Below are 19,904 nucleotides of genomic sequence, written 5' to 3'. Positions count from 1 at the left end.
ACATTAAGTATAACAAAAGGTTTATTAACAAAATGATTAAAATTAGTTCTACATTTCACTAATACTTCTTAAATTCAAGCATTATATCTTATATTATGTTTTTCAACAATAAAAATCATGTAATTACATCAACTAGCGTTCATAAAAAAAACTATTTATTTTTTAACACTTGGAAAAGGTTAGTCGAATAAATAATTTCTAAAAACTTATGTCTTTTGACACTCGATTTTTTTTTATAATGTACTTATAAAAAATAGGATTAGAAGCTTAGCTTTCTTGTATAAATAAAATTATTAATGAATAATTTTTTGGCTTATTTTTTAAGTTAATTTAAAGCAGTGTGAAAATGCAAAAGTGAATTTATTCTATAATATATGTAAGATTTGAAATATTTACTAAATTCCCGCCAAAAGGATAAAAAAAATAACTTTTTTATTATCAGCTGTCATTTATAAAATTTTGAGGGATCGTTGAATGGTCAACAAAAATTAACATTTAAACAAATTAAAATATTAAATTTGTTGTCGTTCATAAAATTATATAAAAAATACATACATAACGTAGTACCTACAGATAAAAAAGAAGTTTAGTCACAATTTTTTTTATTGATTAATTTATTTGTTTATGGTCTATTGTCAATATAAATTATAGTTATTTAACGGCAGTGATATTTGGAATGATTTTTAATATTATTTAGTCCATGTCGACCATGGCGCTAGTGTTGTGTGGTTGATCAATTTCTTCATCGTCCAATTCGATTTCTTCATCATCAACTTGGGCCTCCTGTGAAAAAAATTTTGAAAATATTATAATTATTTTAATTCATTACACAAATATTTGCCCCGGGTGGGAATCGAACCCACGACCTCTGGCTTGGTCACTACCAACCAAGCCAACCGGTCAAAAGTCAATTCATATAAAACGAACCTGATATTGTTGATATTCAGATATCAAATCGTTCATATTGCTAGATGCTTCTGTGAACTCCATTTCATCCATACCTTCGCCTGTATACCAGTGGAGGAAAGCCTGGAAATAAATATTAGTGTTATATTTTATTTATTTCTATTTAAAAACTAAGCAAATCAGTATTTAGCACACTAGTATCTATATCTATATATAGTTTCTATATATATAGTTGTATATAAAACTAGTGCAAACAAACTCTTCACCTTTATAATATTAAAATAGTAATTTATATATAGCTGAAGAGTTTGTTTGTTTGTTTTAACGCGCTAATCTCAGGAACTACTGGTGCGATTTGAAAAATTCTTTCGGTGTTAGATAGCCCATTTATCGAGGAAGGCTATAGGCTATAATATATCATCTCGCTAAGACCAGCAGGAGCGGAGCAGTGCGAGTGAAACCGCGGAGCACAGCTAGTAAATTATAATGCCACTAGCGGTCCGCCCCGGCTTCATTTACGTTTTCTCTACATAAGAACCATCCTCGTACTTCAAGGAATATTATGAAAAAAGAATTATCAAAATCGGTCCACCCGTTCACGCGTGACCAAGGAAAACGGGTTTCATTTTTATATACATAGATTGATTTTAACTTACCCGTCTCCTAAACATAGCTGTAAACTGTTCAGAAATACGTTTAAATATCTCTTGTATAGCTGTAGTATTGCCAATGAATGTGGCGGCCATCTTGAGTCCGGCCGGCGGGACATCGCATACAGAAACCTTGAGGTTATTTGGAATCCATTCTACGAAGTATCTGTAAGAAAAAAAAACACTACATAGTAAAATATAAATATTTCAGGACAATTTTCACACACGGCACGATCTGATTCCATACTGAGCTTTCGCTTGTGTTATGGAAACCAGATGGCTGATAAACATACATATATAATTTTAAATAAATATTTATATAGATAATTATTAACACTAAACAAAATTTTATTTTTCGTATTCCTTATGATTTAACATTAGTATAATAACTGAATAATTGAAGTAACAGTAGTATTTGTACATACAAGAAGATAGTCAATAGTCAAATAGTTAATACAGTCATATTGCAGTTAAAGAAAAACCCGCTTATTCCCGTTCCCGTGGGATTTCCGGGATTGGGTCATTTTCCCGGGATAAAAAGTGGCCTATGTCCTTTCTCGGGTATCAAAATATCTCCATACCAAATTTCATGAAATTGGTTCAGTAGTTTAGGCGTGATTGAGTAACAGACAGACAGACAGAGTTACTTTCGCATTTATAATATTACTAGCGGTCCGTCCCGGCTTCGCCCGTGGTACATAATATTTACGTTTTCTCTACATAAGAACCATCTTCGTACTTCAAGGAATATAATAAAAAAAGAATTATCGAAATCGGTTCAGCCGTTCTCGAGTTATGCGCTTACCAACACATTTTGCGATTCATCTTCTTATATATAATCTTATATATAAAATTCTCATGTCACAATGTTAGTCTGCATACTCCTCCGAAACGGGTGGACCGATTCTCATGAAATTTTCTGTGCATACCGGGTAAGTCTGAGAATCGGCCAACATCTATTTTTCATATGTACCACGGGCGAATCCGGGGCGGACCGCTAGTATTATACAGGGTGTCCCAAAAAGTAGTGATGAACGGAAGCTGGGAGGTAGAGGACCTAAAGGGCTATCCGAATCACCCCCATGTATATTATGCGATTTTTCGTATTTTCGGAGTTATGACGTTTTTTTCAATTTTTCATCTATCGCTGAGTACGATGAGATTTTTATTTATGGTGACGTGACTTATTGCGCTAGATGCTTGATTTTTTTTTGTGTGGTAAGCTGAAAGATAGGCCAATTCAGTATGGTAACATTTACTATCGTTAGATCTTCGAATGGAATAAAAAAAGAATTAAATGCCAAGAAAGATAAAATTACCCAGTATGTTCACAACTTCAAGGGCCCATAAAAAAATAAAATCACATAAAAAAAGTTTTCCATTTGGCTTTTAAAAACTCGCTCTATCTATCAGGTAGCTACCCTAAAAATTTCATTTTATTATTCAGAAGGCTTCAATCGAAAAATTGAAATCTAAATGTGGTAAGTGCAAAAATTTTATTAACATGATGATCATTAAAACCAAATTAAAACCCATAAATAGGTGTTTAATTACCAGAAATTTTTAAAATAACCCCGCTGTTGCTCAATGCAAGTGCGACATCACTGTAAAAAGTTGTCTTTTAAATGTCTGAATGCCCTTTTATCATTTTTAATGGTTTCTTCTGCTACTATGAATTTCCGGGTTATTTCGTCCAAATTGTAGCATTCTCTCAAGTAGCCGAGGTCTTTTTAGTATCCCCATTGAAACAAATCAATGGGGTTTAGGTCGAGGGACCGTGCAGGCCAGGCTTTAAGGCAGGCGTCACCGGCGCATGCGCAGGCTGCAACGACCAATCCATCTTTCAGGGTATCTTTGCCCTTTAGCCTGGCCTCGACGGTCCCCGGACATAAACCCTATTGATTTTTTTCCGTGGGGATACTACAAAGACGAGAGACTGCCACAATTTGAACGAAATAACCTGGAAATTCATAGTAGCAGAAGAAACCATTAAAAATGATAAAAGGGCATTCAGACATTTAAAAGACAACTTTTTACGGTGATGTCGCACTTGCATTGAGCAACAGCGGGGTTATTTTAAAAATTTCTGGTAATTAAACACCTATTTATGGGTTTTAATTTGGTTTTAATGATCATCATGTTAATAAAATTTTTGCACTTACCACATTTAGATTTCAATTTTTCGATTGAAGCCTTCTGAATAATAAAATGAAATTTTTAGGGTAGCTACCTGATAGATAGAGCGAGTTTTTAAAAGCCAAATGGAAAACTTTTTTTATGTGATTTTATTTTTTTATGGGCCCTTGAAGTTGTGAACATACTGGGTAATTTTATCTTTCTTGGCATTTAATTCTTTTTTTATTCCATTCGAAGATCTAACGATAGTAAATGTTACCATACTGAATTGGCCTATCTTTCAGCTTACCACACAAAAAAAAATCAAGCATCTAGCGCAATAAGTCACGTCACCATAAATAAAAATCTCATCGTACTCCGCGATAGATGAAAAATTGAAAAAAATGTCATAACTCCGAAAATACGAAAAATCGCATAACATACATGGGGGTGATTCGGATAGCTCTCTAGGTCCTCTACCTCCCAGCTTCCGTTCATCACTACTTTTTGGGACACCCTGTATATAAGAAGTATGGATGTATATCCACTCACCCGGAGTTCTTGTTCTGTATGGCCAGCACCTGTTCGTCCACGTCCCGCATGGACATGTGCCCACGGAACATGGTCGCCACGGTCAGGTAGCGCCCGTGACGGGGGTCGCACGCGGTCATCATGTTGCCCGGGTTGAACATCTTGACAAATTAATTAATTATTATAGACTAGCTTTCCGCCCGCGGCTTCGCCCGTGTTTTCAAAGAAAAACCCGTTCCCGTAAGATTTCCGGGATAAAACCTATCCTATATCCTTTCTCGGGTATCAAAATATCTCTATACCAAATTTCATGCAAATTGGTTCAGTAGTTAAGGCGTGATTGAGTAACAGACAGACAGACAGACAGAGTTACTTTCGCATTTATAATATTAGTATAGATGGGCCGAATATTCGTTTTATATTCGGTATTCGGCATACTTTACCGAATATTCGGCTGAATCACATTCGGCAAATTGATACTCAAAGTTTTTACTGTTAAGACCCGTATATTATCGTATTTTAGAGTGTAGCTTTCTGATTTCTGTCACTGAAGCTTTATTTTCAATTAAAGTTGGTTGGTAATAAGATAATAACTTAATGCAAAATATAGGTATCTAGCTGTACCGAATATTCGTATTCGGTGAAACCGATCCTTGATAAGTGTACAAAGTTTAATATGTCCGTTATAGTAGGTCAAAATATGTCCGTTATAGTAGGTCAAAATATGTCCGTTATAGTAGGTCAAAATATGTCCGTTATAGTAGGTCAAAATATGTCCGTTATAGTAGGTCAAAATATGTCCGTTATAGTAGGTCAAAATATGTCCGTTATAGTAGGTCAAAATCGAGTCTACAGGTGATCAAGGCGGTTCTAATAATCTATGACCTATGATCTATGAGAAATCCATACTGATACTATAAATGCGAATGTAACTATGTCTGTCTGTCTGTTACTCAATCACGCCTTAACTACTGAACCAATTTGCATGAAATTTGGTATAGAGATATTTTGATACCCGAGAAAGGACATAGGATAGGTTTTATCCCGGAAATCCTACGGGAACGGGTTTTTCTTTGAAAACGCGGGCGAAGCCGCGGGCGGAAAGCTAGTTACTAATTGGTAACGCCAATATAATTAAAATAGTAAATGTAGAAATTAAACGTTTATTGTTTGTGGTGTGTTCCTTCATCCTTCCCTACATACGAGCACAACCAATCATCGCGTGGTCACTAACCACGTGACACGTCCAATAAGACGTGAACGCGACGTGCTTGTCGCTGCAGTCAGTCGGGTTCGCTCCGTTCCTTCGCGAGGTTCGGGACTCGGCCACCGCCGGAGAGCTTCCACGAGGCTCTCTAGATCATCAGGCATTGTGCCCTTGTAACATCACCGGGGTGTCCCGTTACCCGGCCCTTGGTCGCGCTCACCGCCGCGTGTGTGTTTGTGTGGAGTGTGAGACTGGACGCCGTTCGTGCCCGCCGCGAGCTGGAGGACCCTGACCGCGTGGCGGCGCGTGTGTTCTGGACGCTACTCCCTCCGACGAGGTATGTGCCGTATGATCCTGTCTATCCCTCTTTGCTGACACCACGTAGATCTAAATACAGTCCACTTTCATATCGAGAATATATTTACGTATATTTTATATTGGCGCGACCATTGAGTGGTACCTTCGACCCGGATAGTAACCATTGTTTGGTCATTCCGTATAAATACCTGATGATTCCACCGCCCTTGTTAGGATACTCATTGTGTAGGCCCTAATAAGCGATTAGTAGTATCTTCAATGCGAAATACTATTTAATATACCGCATATAATAGAACGACAATGCGTCTTCTACTATTCATATAAAATATATTTTAAACCCGCCCTTATTAGGATACTCATTGTAGGCCCTAATAAGTGATTTAATAGTACATTCATTGTGAAATAACTATAACCGCATAGATCGACATTGCGTCATCTATTATTTTTGCTTAAAATATATTTTATTCCGCCCGTAACATTAAGTTACGCGTATATTATTATTAAAATAGTTAATTAAAACTATATTCATATCGTTTATCCGCAGTTATAACGCTAAAATCATTATAAATCGAACATATTTCATCATATTTATTTATCCGCTACCCGCGCTCGAAATTTATAACGTTAACTAGGTCATTCCGCGATCCGCTGTTATAATCCGACCATATTGAAAATTCATACTCGGTTCATATTACGCTTGCGTCGCTGACCTACTTTATTTAGTCGTATTACTTGTTATTGTAACTTGTATTGTAACATTCTCTGTTTGAATATATACTTTTGTTATTAAAAATGCCGCCTAAGAAAATGACTAAGTTACCTGATAGTGACGCTTCGGATGTTAATGATTCGGAAGATATAAATGATTCGCAGTTATCCATGTTATTAGCTAAACGCGAAATTCTATTCGAAATGGTGCAAAGAATTTATGATTTGTCTTTGAACATTCAAAACAACGCTGCGCTTATGGAAAGTTTCCTTGACGAGTCCGCGCAGGTAGAATCATTACGCGATGATTATAAACAGTGTTTAGACGAATACAATACTCGCTTATTATTATTAACACCTACCGCGAAACCTGATTATAAAAGCCTCGTTGCATTCGAGTCTTTATATAGCAGGATTAAAAGAATTAAATCGCAATATTCGCAACCAAGTCCGTCACACGGAGATATTAATAATTTGCATAAAAATAGGCCTAAATTACCGCCTATCGAATTAGTACCATTTTCGGGTGATATTCGCTCATTTCCGCTGTTTCTTTCGAATTTTGAATCAGTTGTTCATAACAATCCCGGCCTTACAGATGCCGAGCGTTTATATTATTTACTAGGTAAATTAACGGGGAAGGCCACAACTGTTATAGCTGGTATAACCCCCTCCGCTGAAAATTATAATTTAATTTTACAAACTTTAAAAAATAAATATATGATGATAAACGTATGTTGGTTTCCGCGTATTTAAATCAAATGTTTGATTTTAAACCTTTGCATTCTCCGTCCGCAACAAACTTTGATTTATTTACAGATAACTTTATTAGCGCAGTGCGCGCCTTACAGAATATAAAGTTAGATAATATTACAGATTTAATGATTGTTCATATCGCGTTGAAGAAGTTAGACTCAGATACTGTTCGCGCTTTCGAGACTAAGTTTGGTAGTGAAATGCCCACTTTTGATAACTTAGTTCAATTTATTCAAACTCGTGCGAAGGTATTAGAACGCATTCATCCTTCCACAAATTCGGGAATAAATAATCCGCCTCGAAAGAATAATAATTATAACCGCAGTTCAAATAATACTTCTTCCGCACCGCCTAAGACGTATCAGTCTTACGTAACAACCGCTGATTCCGCTAGTTGTCTTTGTACAAATATTACGCATCAACATTTATTTAAATGTTCAAGTTTTCATAAAATGAGTCCGCAGGAACGTTTAAAATACGTAAAGGATAGAAACGCGTGTATAAATTGTCTCAGTATTAAACATCGAGTTTCTAGTTGTTCGTCTAATTCTAATTGCCGCATTTGTAAATTAAAACATCATACGCTGTTACATTTGAAACGCGAATCGTCCATTCCCGCGCCTGCGTCTCACCCCCCGCCGCGCAGCACACCGCCGTTGCCTGCGCCGTCCGCGTCGGGCGAGTGCGTCCGCTCCGACATTGCGCTATGTACCGCTAGCTATACAGCTGATACTGATAACGCATTTCAATGCAACGCGCCCGCGAATAAACAATGTACTATTTTATTATCAACCGCTGAAGTCGTATCTTATAATTGTAAAGGCGAACGGCTTGTTATTCGCGCGCTTTTAGATTCCGCTTCGCAAAGTCACTTCATTACGAATGAATGTTGTGAACGTTTAGGTATTAAACCGCAGAAAACCGAACGTACTATTATTAAGGGGTTCGGTGGTTCAGAAAAAATTGTAAATAGCAATTCCGTAAATATAAAATTTTATTCGCGTCTTGACAACAACATATCTTTTAATATTTCACCGCTAGTTGTTGATCATGTTACGGATTTACTACCTACCGCTGTTATAGACACTTCTGTCTTATCGCATATTTCGCATTTACCGCTCGCAGATGAGAGTTTTGGTACGCCAAATAAAATCGATTTATTAATCGGTGCTTCTCTGTTCCCTCATCTGCTTCTCCCCGACGTAGTTCATGCATCTCATGACTCGTCGGCACCCGCTGCATTGCGCACGGTGTTAGGCTATGTAATAATGGGTTCAGTACCCACCATACCTAACATACATAAACCGCCCTTGACGTGTTGTCACGTTCAAGAGACCGCCGCTATTGACTCATTAGTCAGGCGTTTCTGGGAGCTCGAGGAGCTTCCTACCGCACCGCCCGTTCAACATCCCGATGATGTTGAATGTGAAGAATATTATAAATTAACTACAACCCGCGACCCCGTGAGTGGCAGATATATTGTTTCGTTTCCATTTAAGGATGATTTCTACACTCTCGGTGACTCATTTAATATTGCCCGCAAGCGTTTCATGTGCCTCGAAAGAAAGCTACAGGCTTCACCTAAATTAAGGTTGGCATATGATGACGTCATAAAAGATTATCTAACGAAAAATTATATTTCACCCGCGCCTCCGTATGATCCGCGTGACCCTACACCTATTTATATTATACCGCATCACGCTGTTCTGCGCGAGGATAAATCGTCGACTAAGCTGCGCATGGTTTTAGATGCTAGCATGCCAACTTCTGGAAGCCAGCGTTCGTTGAATGACCTTCTGCATGTTGGACCGAATTTACAAGGCAATTTGTTTACAATAATTTTAGGTTTTCGTCTCCACGCGATTGCCATGACCGCCGATTGCCGCCAACAGTTTCTGCAGATATTCGTGCGTGAGTTTGATCGTCGTTTTCAATGTTTTTTATATCGTTTCAGCCCGCAGGATCCGCTACTTCTTTATCAATTTAATCGAGTTTGCTTCGGCATCAAGTCTAGTCCTTATCATGCACTGCGCACGGTAAGACAGCTCGTAGAAGATGACGGCGCGAAATATCCGCTCGCGAGTGGCATTGCGTCTTCCTCGTTGTATGAGGATGATATCGCCTTCTCTATTCTCACGGAATGTGAAGCAGTTTCCGCGTCGCAGCCGCTCATCGATTTGTTTAAGGGAGCTCAGTGGGATCTAGTTAAATGGAATAGTAATAGTAAAAATGTGTTAGATAATCTTCCCGCTTCGCACAAACTTTTACCCTCCGCGGTGGAGTTTGATAAGACCGTGCAACATAAATTATTTTGTCTGCATTGGTCTACTGTTCATGATTGTTTTTATTTTAAAATTACCGCTCCCGCCGATGTGATGTGCACTAAGCACTCCATCTTGTCAATTACCGCCCGTCTGTGGGACATGATGGGCTTCGCTGCTCCCACAGTCGCGTATAACATCCCATCAGATAATTTCTACCATGTTTCTGGTATTGAAATTCCCGCTGTCATTCTTTCGCGTGGTATTACGCCACAAAATCTCGTACCGCACCCTCTGTGGTTCCACGGACCCCAGTGGGCTCGTTCGGACCCATCTGATTGGCCTCTTAGGAGTCTCGATGGTGAGTCTATTGCAGACATTCCCGAACGAAAATTATTAGTGCACACTGTGTGCCCGCCTATAAAGCATTGCGCTTTATACGATACCGCCCTTCGCGTCTCGTCGCGTCGTGTATTTTATATTTATAGGTTCCTTATATTATTAACCCGCCGCGGTGTTATGATGACCGTAGAGGAACCTAATTTCGCTGAGAATAAAATTATTCCCGCCCTGCAAAATAAATATTTTGCAGAGGAGTATTATAATATACTCTTTTATAAATTTTATTCACAGGCTTTCAACCGCTTGAAGCCTTTTATTCGCAACAGACTTATCCTTATCGGACGTCTAAGCGATTCCGCCCTGGAATATGCACATAAGCTTCCAGTGATATTACCGCGCAATGATCACATAATTATCATGATCATTGACTATTATCATATTAAATATATAAATATTATAACGCATTTGTTTCGTGTTATTTTAATTACCGCGCCTTTATTATCATTACCCGCGCCGCAAGTCAAATCTGATCACGTCAGTTTGCTTGATAGGCATTCGCTACTGGACAAGTTAGTTCAGTCGTTTTGGAAACGTTGGAGAATGGAAAACTTACACGGTTTGCAGGTTAGGCAGAAATGGAATACGCCTTCGACACCTATTACTCCTGGAACGGTCGTGGTTGTAATAAATGATAATGCACCGCCCCTAACCTGGCCTTTAGCCGTCGTAGAGAAAGTACATCATTCAAAGGACGACGTCGCGCGCGTTTGTACAGTTAGAACCGCCAAGGGAACTTACCTTCGCCCGGTCGTTCGTTTATGTCCGCTTCCAAGACAATAGTTATATCGCATTAGTATATTATCGCAGTTAGTTAAGTTTAATTTTAAGTTTTGCACCGCTTTCGTTTATAATTTCTTAGTTATAATACCGCCGTGACTTTAGGAATTTTTTATACCCCGCTCGCTTTACGCGATCCTAGAGTCATAGAATTTGTTAGTTGTAATACCGCCGTGACTTTAGGAATTTTATACACCGCTCGCATTACGCGATCCTAGAGTCATAGAATTAGTTAGTTATATTTCCGCCGTGACTTTTAGGATTTTTTATTATCCCGCTCGCATTTTGCGCTCCTAGAGCCATAGAACTTGTTATTTATATTACCGCCGTGGCTCTTAGGACCTTTATCAACCCGCGCGCATTATGCGATCCTAGAGTCATAGTTTTTCGCTGTATCTTATGATTGGTTTTAAATGGTGACCCATTTAGGGCGGGTGGATATGGTAACGCCAATATAATTAAAATAGTAAATGTAGAAATTAAACGTTTATTGTTTGTGGTGTGTTCCTTCATCCTTCCCTACATACGAGCACAACCAATCATCGCGTGGTCACTAACCACGTGACACGTCCAATAAGACGTGAACGCGACGTGCTTGTCGCTGCAGTCAGTCGGGTTCGCTCCGTTCCTTCGCGAGGTTCGGGACTCGGCCACCGCCGGAGAGCTTCCACGAGGCTCTCTAGATCATCAGGCATTGTGCCCTTGTAACATCACCGGGGTGTCCCGTTACCCGGCCCTTGGTCGCGCTCACCGCCGCGTGTGTGTTTGTGTGGAGTGTGAGACTGGACGCCGTTCGTGCCCGCCGCGAGCTGGAGGACCCTGACCGCGTGGCGGCGCGTGTGTTCTGGACGCTACTCCCTCCGACGAGGTATGTGCCGTATGATCCTGTCTATCCCTCTTTGCTGACACCACGTAGATCTAAATACAGTCCACTTTCATATCGAGAATATATTTACGTATATTTTATATTGGCGCGACCACTAATAAATGAATTAGAATTTGAATTAAATGACTCAGTTACACACAAGTGAAGCTAATACAAGCGCGTTTAAAGTGATTGAACAAACAAACCAACACAGGACTTTATATTTTTTTTTACATTTCTAAAAAAAATGAATATTATGTCACTTACTTGGCTCATTAGCTCCGACACGTTTTGAGGTCTGTAGTCGAAAGAGTTTCTTGCGGTCAATGGAGCGAATCCTGGAAAAGAAAATTGTTTCATAAAACTTATTTTAACCCTAAAAAGAAGTCTCAAGCAGCGCTGATTTCTTGCCCACGCATGCATTTCTAGCATGGGCTAGCATGCATGCATTTCTAGCATGGGCTAGCATGCATGCATTTCTAGCATGGGCTAGCATGCATGCATTTCTAGCATTGGCTAGCATGCATGCATTTCTAGCATGGGCTAGAATTCATGCATTTCTAGCATGGGCTAGCATGAATGCATTTCTAGTATGGGCTAGCATGAATGAATTTCTAGCATGGGCTAGCATGCATGCATTTCTAGCATTGGCTAGCATGCATGCATTTCTAGCATGGGCTAGAATTCATGCATTTCTAGCATGGGCTAGCATGAATGCATTTCTAGCATGGGCTAGCATGAATGCATTTCTAGCATGGGCTAGCATGAATGCATTTCTAGCATGGGCTAGCATGAATGCATTTCTAGCATGGGCTAGCATGAATGCATTTCTAGCATGGGCTAGCATGCATGGAATGGGGCATTTCTGTAGCCCATGCTAGAAATCATCGCATTTAAAGTAAAATTTTTATAAAGTTGAATTAACATGTTTGTTTGAACGCGCTAATCTCAGGAACTACTGGACCGATTTGGAAAATTCTGTGTTCGATAGCCCTTTATTTATCGAGGAAAGCTATAGGCTATATATCATTACGCTAAGACCAACAGGAGCGGAGCCATGCGGGTAAAACCGCACAGCACAGCTAGTGTTAATTATAAACAGAAGTTAAAGATAATAATAATTACCAGGCATAAAGAAGTGTAATCTCGGGAAGGGCACCATGTTAACAGCTAACTTGCGTAGATCTGCGTTCAATTGTCCCGGGAAGCGAAGACATGTTGTTACACCTGACATTGTCAACTGTAAATATGATATTATAAATATGTTATAAATGTTATTATGAAGTGAATAGTGTATAAAAAATATTAGAAAGAAAGAAAGAAAAACGTTTATTCAATAGTACATATCCCCACAAGGACATTACGAACACAATACCTATTAAAAATACTTAAATGGTATTAAAAAATACACATTGATGTGTGTGTGTGTAGTCTGTGAAGCATGATGCCATTAAAAGGGGAAATCACTCGGTGAACATCTGTGACGTAAAAAACGTCGCAGCACCGATTTTCGGTGATCATTGAACATAATATGTAATTGACCAATCGATCGAAGTTGTACTAATGGTAATGATTTACAATCCATCGAACTCATTGGTCTGGTAGAAACTATCGATCGACGTCAATATACCTTACCCTTCTGTTATCGGCCAAACCCGATTTCAGGACATACTAGTTTTGCCTAGGCTAAACTAGTTCGTCCTAAGACCAATAGGATAAATCAGTTTAGGCTAGGCCATACTAGTTCTTCATCCTGATATAAGTACGCACACATACAAAAATCTTAAAAAATTGCGTTACGCAATACTTGAACGATCCCTATAATATAATGTATTATAAGAAATTACACGCGAGGCCGGGTTAAATATTAGTTTGAATGTAATAAGAATATACTGCGATTCTACACAGCTACCTAAATGTAAATTGATGTAGGTAGTTGATAACAAATCGCAGCAAGTCAACGACTATTAGCAAAGTGAGGGTAGTTGGGTCGAACGTCGTATAAACAACGTCCGAGCCCCTAGACACGATTCGTACGAATGCGCCATGGATCAAATGTAGATCAGTATGGGATCAGATTGTGCCGTGTGTGAAAATTGTCCCGAAATATTTATATTTATTATTAAAAAAAAAGTTACGTCTAATAGTATAAATACGCTCACAACGAGTTGCGAGTAGTGAATTCAAATAAACTTACCGAAATCAAATGATTCAGATCGCCATACGTAGGGCTGGCCAGTCTCAACGTCCTGAAGCAGATATTATATAGCGCTTCGTTGTCTATACAAAATGTCATGTCCGTGTTTTCGACGAGTTGATGTACGGAGAGAGTTGCGTTGTATGGCTCTAAGACTACTTCTGATACCTGTAAATAAATTGTTATATATATAAGGGTGTCTTCCGTTATACACTGCAACCACTGCACAGTGCTATCACTGTAGAAAAATTCGTTCCGTTATGGACTGCCAGTATACTGCCGCAGTACCCTAGGGAAATTTATGACGTCATTAATCGCCGCCATATTCTACTGTGAGCACTGGCGTTTTCGAGGTAAGGTACTCGCAGTACTTTGATCACGTGATCAGTCCACAGAGCAAGTAATATGATCAGTCAAAACCACTCGAGTGCCTAACGTCTTATACAAAGCTACAGTATAATCAGAAAATTTTAAAGTTCTGTAATTAGTTTGGATTAATAAATAAAACAATGGAAGAATTGCAAAAATTAACTTTATTAGACTGTGTTGAAAATGTTCAATACGAGCTGAAAGTTCTTTTTTATTCTTTTTTATGAAAAAGTACTTACTTTTATTATATTATAAATTCAATTTACAATTAATATTAATTAAAATATTTTTAATTGGACAGTAACTACTCCAAAACAGTTTATTTTTATGTTCTAGAAAACTTTAATACACTCATTTGAATGCTGCGTCAAAAAATGCGGCTGACAGTATACTGGATTGCGTTCCGTTTTAAATCGTAACCAGTATAACTGGCTATAAAGGAACGGCTTCACAGTATACTGAATTGACGTCACACCTTACAGTGGTCGCAGTGCATAACGGAATACACCCTAAGTATTTTTGTTTTTTTTTTTTTGACGTGACAACGTCTTATAATTCGATAGAGCTGGCTGCACGCACGAAAAAACATGACTCATGCGGCGTTACCTCGCACTGAGGCGTTCCATGTAAGGCTTGAAGTGCAAGCGAGAGCGCGGAACGAGCGACAAAGAAGCACAATCGGACGTTGTCACGTTCAACTATCGTCAGTAAACCGACTTTACAGACAACCAATTTTTTCTTGGAACAAAGGTTTAAAATGAGTACATATTTATAATATGTATTATAAATGCGAAAGTAACTCTGTCTGTCTGTTACGCTTTCCCGCTTAAATCTCTCGACCGATTTTGATGAAATTTGGCACAGACAATCTTTAGACCCTGAGAAAGAACATAGGCTACCTTTTATCAAAACACCACGCGGGCGAAGCCGCGGGCGGAAGCTAGATTAGTATAAAAAAGTACGATAGTTTTGGGATTTTTATTGATAGAAAGGCTTTTTATGTGTTTTGATTAAACATAAAAAAGTAAAAAATAGTTCTTGTTGTATACTGTATAAAATTAAGTATGTTGTTAACAATCGAAATCAGTTTGTTGTTGTATAGAATTGTGTATCGATAACCATCGAAGTCAGGTTGTTGTTGTATAGAATTGTGTATCGAGTTGTTGTTAACCATCGAAGTCAGTTTGTTGATGTATAGGATTGTGTATCAAGTTATTGTTAACAATCAAATTCGGTTTTGTTTGCTTTGTTTTTTTTTTTGTTATCTTTTGCCCAAAACCCAATATACGAACCCCCAAACCCATCCTGCATACCTTGGGGGACGGCACCACACTGAAGGTAGTCATGATCCTGTCAGGGAATTCCTCTCGAATCTTGCTGAGAAGGAGTGTCCCCATACCAGAGCCTGTACCACCTCCAAGGGAGTGGGCTAGTTGGAATCCTGGAGATAATTTATGGTTATCATTATTATATTAGGTTATATTATATTAATTTTTACGTAGCTTTATGCCATTACAATGATATTCCGTTGGAATTATAAAAATTCTTAACATTTACGAGAAATTATTTCAATCTGACTTTACGTTCCTGGAAAACTTACATCGTTGGTATTTATCGACTAGTGCGGAAAGTATCGATAAACAAATGGCGATACTGGAAATGAGTACATATTTTTAAAACCGAAAAATCAAACCAAATAGTGAGACTATACCTGAAAAAATATCCATTTACCTATGACAACAATAGTTTTACAGACAAATTAAATGGAGACATCCATTTTCATAATAAAATATACACGAGCGCATACGTGTTTAACGGGTTAAAAATTACGAGAAAATGATAAGGTACATTTTTATGTTTTGGAAAACTTTCATTTTACTTACCTACTTAATCTATGCTAAAAAACTTAAATCAATACAACAACAACATAATAGACGTTAAAAATTTTAGTTTATAATTTGTAAAAAGTTGTTTACCGACGTGGCTGAATGCAAGCCACGCCTTTGCCTATAAAATAGTAAAGTATCGACACGACCCATTACACGAGCAATCACTAAGACGAACTGTCATAGGGATCAAGGTTCGCCGTGCCAAGTATAGGTATATTAAGAAGAGCTGGAACGTCAACACATTTACACATTGCACATGTTAGGCCGGGAGATACTGACACAAAATTTCGGGTCATTTGTAACAGGATGGCGGTCTAGATGGGTCTTAGTACGCAATGACAAAAAGAATAAAACCGGCCAAGTGCGAGTCGGGCTCGCGCACAAAGGGTTCCGTAGCAGCAAATATAATAAATTACAGTTAAATCAACCTATCTCAAAAACTATAAGAGATACTTTGATCAAACCAAAAATCGTTGAAAGAGTTAATTAGCATGCATCACCTCTATTTTTTTTAGAATTTTATACCCCGTAGTTATAAAAATAGAGGGGGGGGACATACTTTTTACGACTTTGAGAGCTGATATCTCAAAAACCGTTCACTTTAAGAAAAATGTTTTTTAGAAAACTTTATATCATTTTAAAAGACCTTTCCATTGATACCCCACACGGGTATGTACATCGAAAAAAAAAATTTCATCCCTCAGTTACATGTATGGGGGGCCCCACCCCCAATTCTTTTTTTTACTATTTAGTGTCATATTTTTGTAGCGGTTCATACAACACATATTCCCATCAAATTTCATCACTGTAGTACTTATAGTTTCCGAGTAAATCGGCTGTGACAGACGGACAGACGGACAGACGGACAGACGGACATGACGAAACTATAAGGGTTCCGTTTTTGCCATTTTGGCTACGGAACCCTAAAAATGATGGTCAGAACGCTGGTACCGGCGGACTAGTCGCGTGGGCGTTAGTCACACTCGTCGGATAAATAGCGAAAGTCCAACGATTTGAAACACAAAAATTTTAGAATTTACCGATAGCCCTTAAAAAAGATGTAGGCGGTAGTGTCATGCCATACAGTTACGATGTGACTTACAGTCCGCCATACCGACGTGAATGCGTTGATTTAAAAAAAACAATTCAACCATTTGTACCGGGCTCACTTTTGCACAGGTAACCATCGTCGTGCAGCCATTTACTAAAATCGCCATGCCATACTTTTCGGACGATTCCAAATGGTCGCCATACCGCGGAAAATCTGCAAATTTTTGAATTTTTTTTTCTCGCCAAACGATTTGTACCACCCTACATTTTTTTTTCAACAACTCCTGAATGATTATAAATAGAAGTGTGATAATGCCATACCTGTGGGAGGTGGCGAATGTGTATAAGATTTTTTTCTTATTGTAAGATTTTATTCGTAGTTTGAACGATTTGTAGCAGTATGGCACTAATTTTTCCCTCTATTAAAAGTATGGCAAATATAATAATGGTCACGTTGCATCATATACTTTCCAAAAATGCCGTACTGGTACAAATCGCCAATTCTTTTCATTTTTTTTTACGTCTTGGCTTAAGTCTTACAATCATCCGCCCCATGTTTGCAATCTGCGATATTTTTTTCTAGGTAGAATTGTATACAAACAAACAGAATATAATGACCCCATACTGTAAAAAAATATTTTACGTATTGTACAGTCGTATTTTTGAAACGTGACGAATAAATTAATTTTCAAGTATGGCAGCACTTTTTCCCCCTACTAGAAGTATGGCAAATATAATAATGGTCACATTTTATCAAATACTCTCCAAAAATCCAAATGCAATACTGGTACAAATTGTTTGGCGAAAAAAAATTTTTTTTTGCAGATTTTCGGCGGTATGGTGGCCATTTGGAATCGTCAAAAAAGTATGGCATGGCGTTTTTCGTAAATGTCTGCACGATGATGATTACCTGTGCAAAATTTAGCCTGGTACAAATGTTTGAATTGTTTTTTTTTTAATCAACGCATCGCGTCGGTATGGGGGGCTGTAAGTTACACCGGAAAAGTATGGCATGACACTACTGCCTACATCTTTTTTATGGGCTATCGGTGAATTCTAAAATTTTTGTGTTACAAATCGTTTGACTTTCGCTATTTATCCGACGAGTTCGACTAACACCCACGCGACTAGTCCGCCGGTACCAGCGTTCTGAGTTGTGACCATCATTTTTCTTTTAGTCATTGAGTAATAAGACCTCTGTAGAACCGCCATTCTGTTACAAATGACCCGAAATTTTGTGTCAGTATCTCCCGGCCTATGTATGTGTCATATTTTGCAATTGTTTATAAATACAGGGTGATGTAATTGGTGTAGTACGAATATCTAAAAATCTATGAAGAATTTTGTGATACAGTAAATGGAAGAATTATAGACTATTTTACAGTATTTAATAAAATCATTTAATTTTTTGTTCATTTTCATTAGAAATGTCAATTTTACTCTCCAAGGTGGAAATTTGGATGATAAGGATCTTGTTAGAAAAATATAAATTTTGACTAAAATCGGCATTTTTTTTTTCAAAAATCAAATTACTAATTAATAATCAGAGTTATCACATTATTAAAAAAAATAAGCCAAACTATACACAATTTTTACCTACTTGATGCAATCCTCAAAGATCATGGACATAGTGTATTGCGCCTTCCACCATACCATCCAGAACTCAACCCAATAGAGTTACTATGGGGCATAATTAAAGGGAAAGTAGCATCACAAAATGTGAACTTTAACTTGAAAACTGTGGAAGAATTATTTAGAAAGGAAGCAAATGCTATTAGTCTGGATATGTTTAGTGACGTTTGGAGAAAGACGCGAGAACATGAGGAAAAATATATTCAATTAAACCAAAAGTAGATAATTACACTGACTCATTTATAATAACATTAAGAAATTCCGACAACGAAACATCGAGTTCTTCGAGCGATGAAAGTTACAGTGAAGTAGAAGATTACGATTATGATTAAATAGATTCTTCTTCTTCTCTATAGATAGGTACTGCTTTCTGAATTGGTGGTAAATGTTAAAACTGCTAAACTGTTATGACGATTCAAAAGTGCTTCTAGAAGAAGTCTAATTGTATAAATGTTTGAGTTTGAGTTTAAAACCAATAGTGTGAAAATTATACAATAAACATGTAACACATATTTGTTAGCGCGTATTGGTAGGTATTACATGGTATTACGTACTTACTACAAATATAATATTTCTTAGATATCTTTACTCGACCAAAGTCAGGAATTTAATTATTATTTGATAATTGAATGATTATTAATACTTTTATCCAATTGATTATTATTAGAATAAATAATTAACTTCATCAATTGATTTACTTTTAAATTATAATTTTACAGGTAAATTATGAGAGCTTTCATAAGTAATTATATTTGCATATATATATCTACAACGCACCCATTTTACAATTCAAGTCTAAAATGAAACTAGAGTCGCATTTATTTTTGAACATACTGTAAGTGAAATTGCATAAGTGTGAGTACTGTGAACATGCCAGCTTTCCCTAATTGACCGATATAATATAAAATTAGTAATATCTAACACACTACAAAAATAACGTTTTTCAAAATGAACCTAAATCATTGAGTTACTATGTACTACGTAATAATACCTCAATGAACCTAAATACAATTTTATATTACCTTGTAAACAATCACATCCCTCAGCCTCTTTACGAATAACATCGAGCACTGCGTCGACCAATTCAGCGCCTTCTGTGTAGTGACCCTTGGCCCAGTTGTTACCTAGAGATAATATGATTATTTAAAATTATAGTTTTTTAAATGGTTATCATGTTTAATGAGTGTGAGTGAATCGAGTAGGTATATTACCTACAAATAAATGTTTTGAAAAGTTACGTAGGTACCATAGTACCATGCAGGTATTAAGTT

General features: G+C 37.5%; 1 protein-coding gene across 5 annotated transcripts in view; it reads right to left on the bottom strand.

Moving 5' to 3' along the window:
- Positions 1 to 3: 3 nt before the first annotated feature.
- The window catches only part of LOC149475152 (tubulin beta-1 chain-like), a 38,874-nt gene continuing 18,973 nt past the window's right edge, over positions 4 to 19,904 (bottom strand). For all 5 annotated transcript variants that reach the window (XM_089713631.1, XM_089713630.1, XM_089713632.1 and 2 more), the window contains exons 5-13: positions 19,656 to 19,757; positions 15,376 to 15,503; positions 13,694 to 13,861; positions 12,622 to 12,736; positions 11,764 to 11,834; positions 4,224 to 4,363; positions 1,563 to 1,722; positions 928 to 1,029; positions 4 to 783 (exon numbers count right to left, since the gene is read on the bottom strand). In XM_089713631.1, the coding sequence (XP_089569757.1) occupies positions 694 to 783; positions 928 to 1,029; positions 1,563 to 1,722; positions 4,224 to 4,363; positions 11,764 to 11,834; positions 12,622 to 12,736; positions 13,694 to 13,861; positions 15,376 to 15,503; positions 19,656 to 19,757 (1,076 nt within the window). In that variant the 3' untranslated portion in view covers positions 4 to 693. The remainder of the gene's footprint in view (positions 784 to 927; positions 1,030 to 1,562; positions 1,723 to 4,223; positions 4,364 to 11,763; positions 11,835 to 12,621; positions 12,737 to 13,693; positions 13,862 to 15,375; positions 15,504 to 19,655; positions 19,758 to 19,904) is intronic.

Source organism: Colias philodice, chromosome 31 (assembly GCF_061535455.1).
Source record: "Colias philodice isolate Cphi_HAF_F1 chromosome 31, ilColPhil1 Martin Lab GWU primary, whole genome shotgun sequence".
In the NCBI taxonomy this organism is placed as follows: domain Eukaryota; kingdom Metazoa; phylum Arthropoda; class Insecta; order Lepidoptera; family Pieridae; genus Colias; species Colias philodice.
This window is presented reverse-complemented; position numbering and strand designations above follow the sequence as displayed.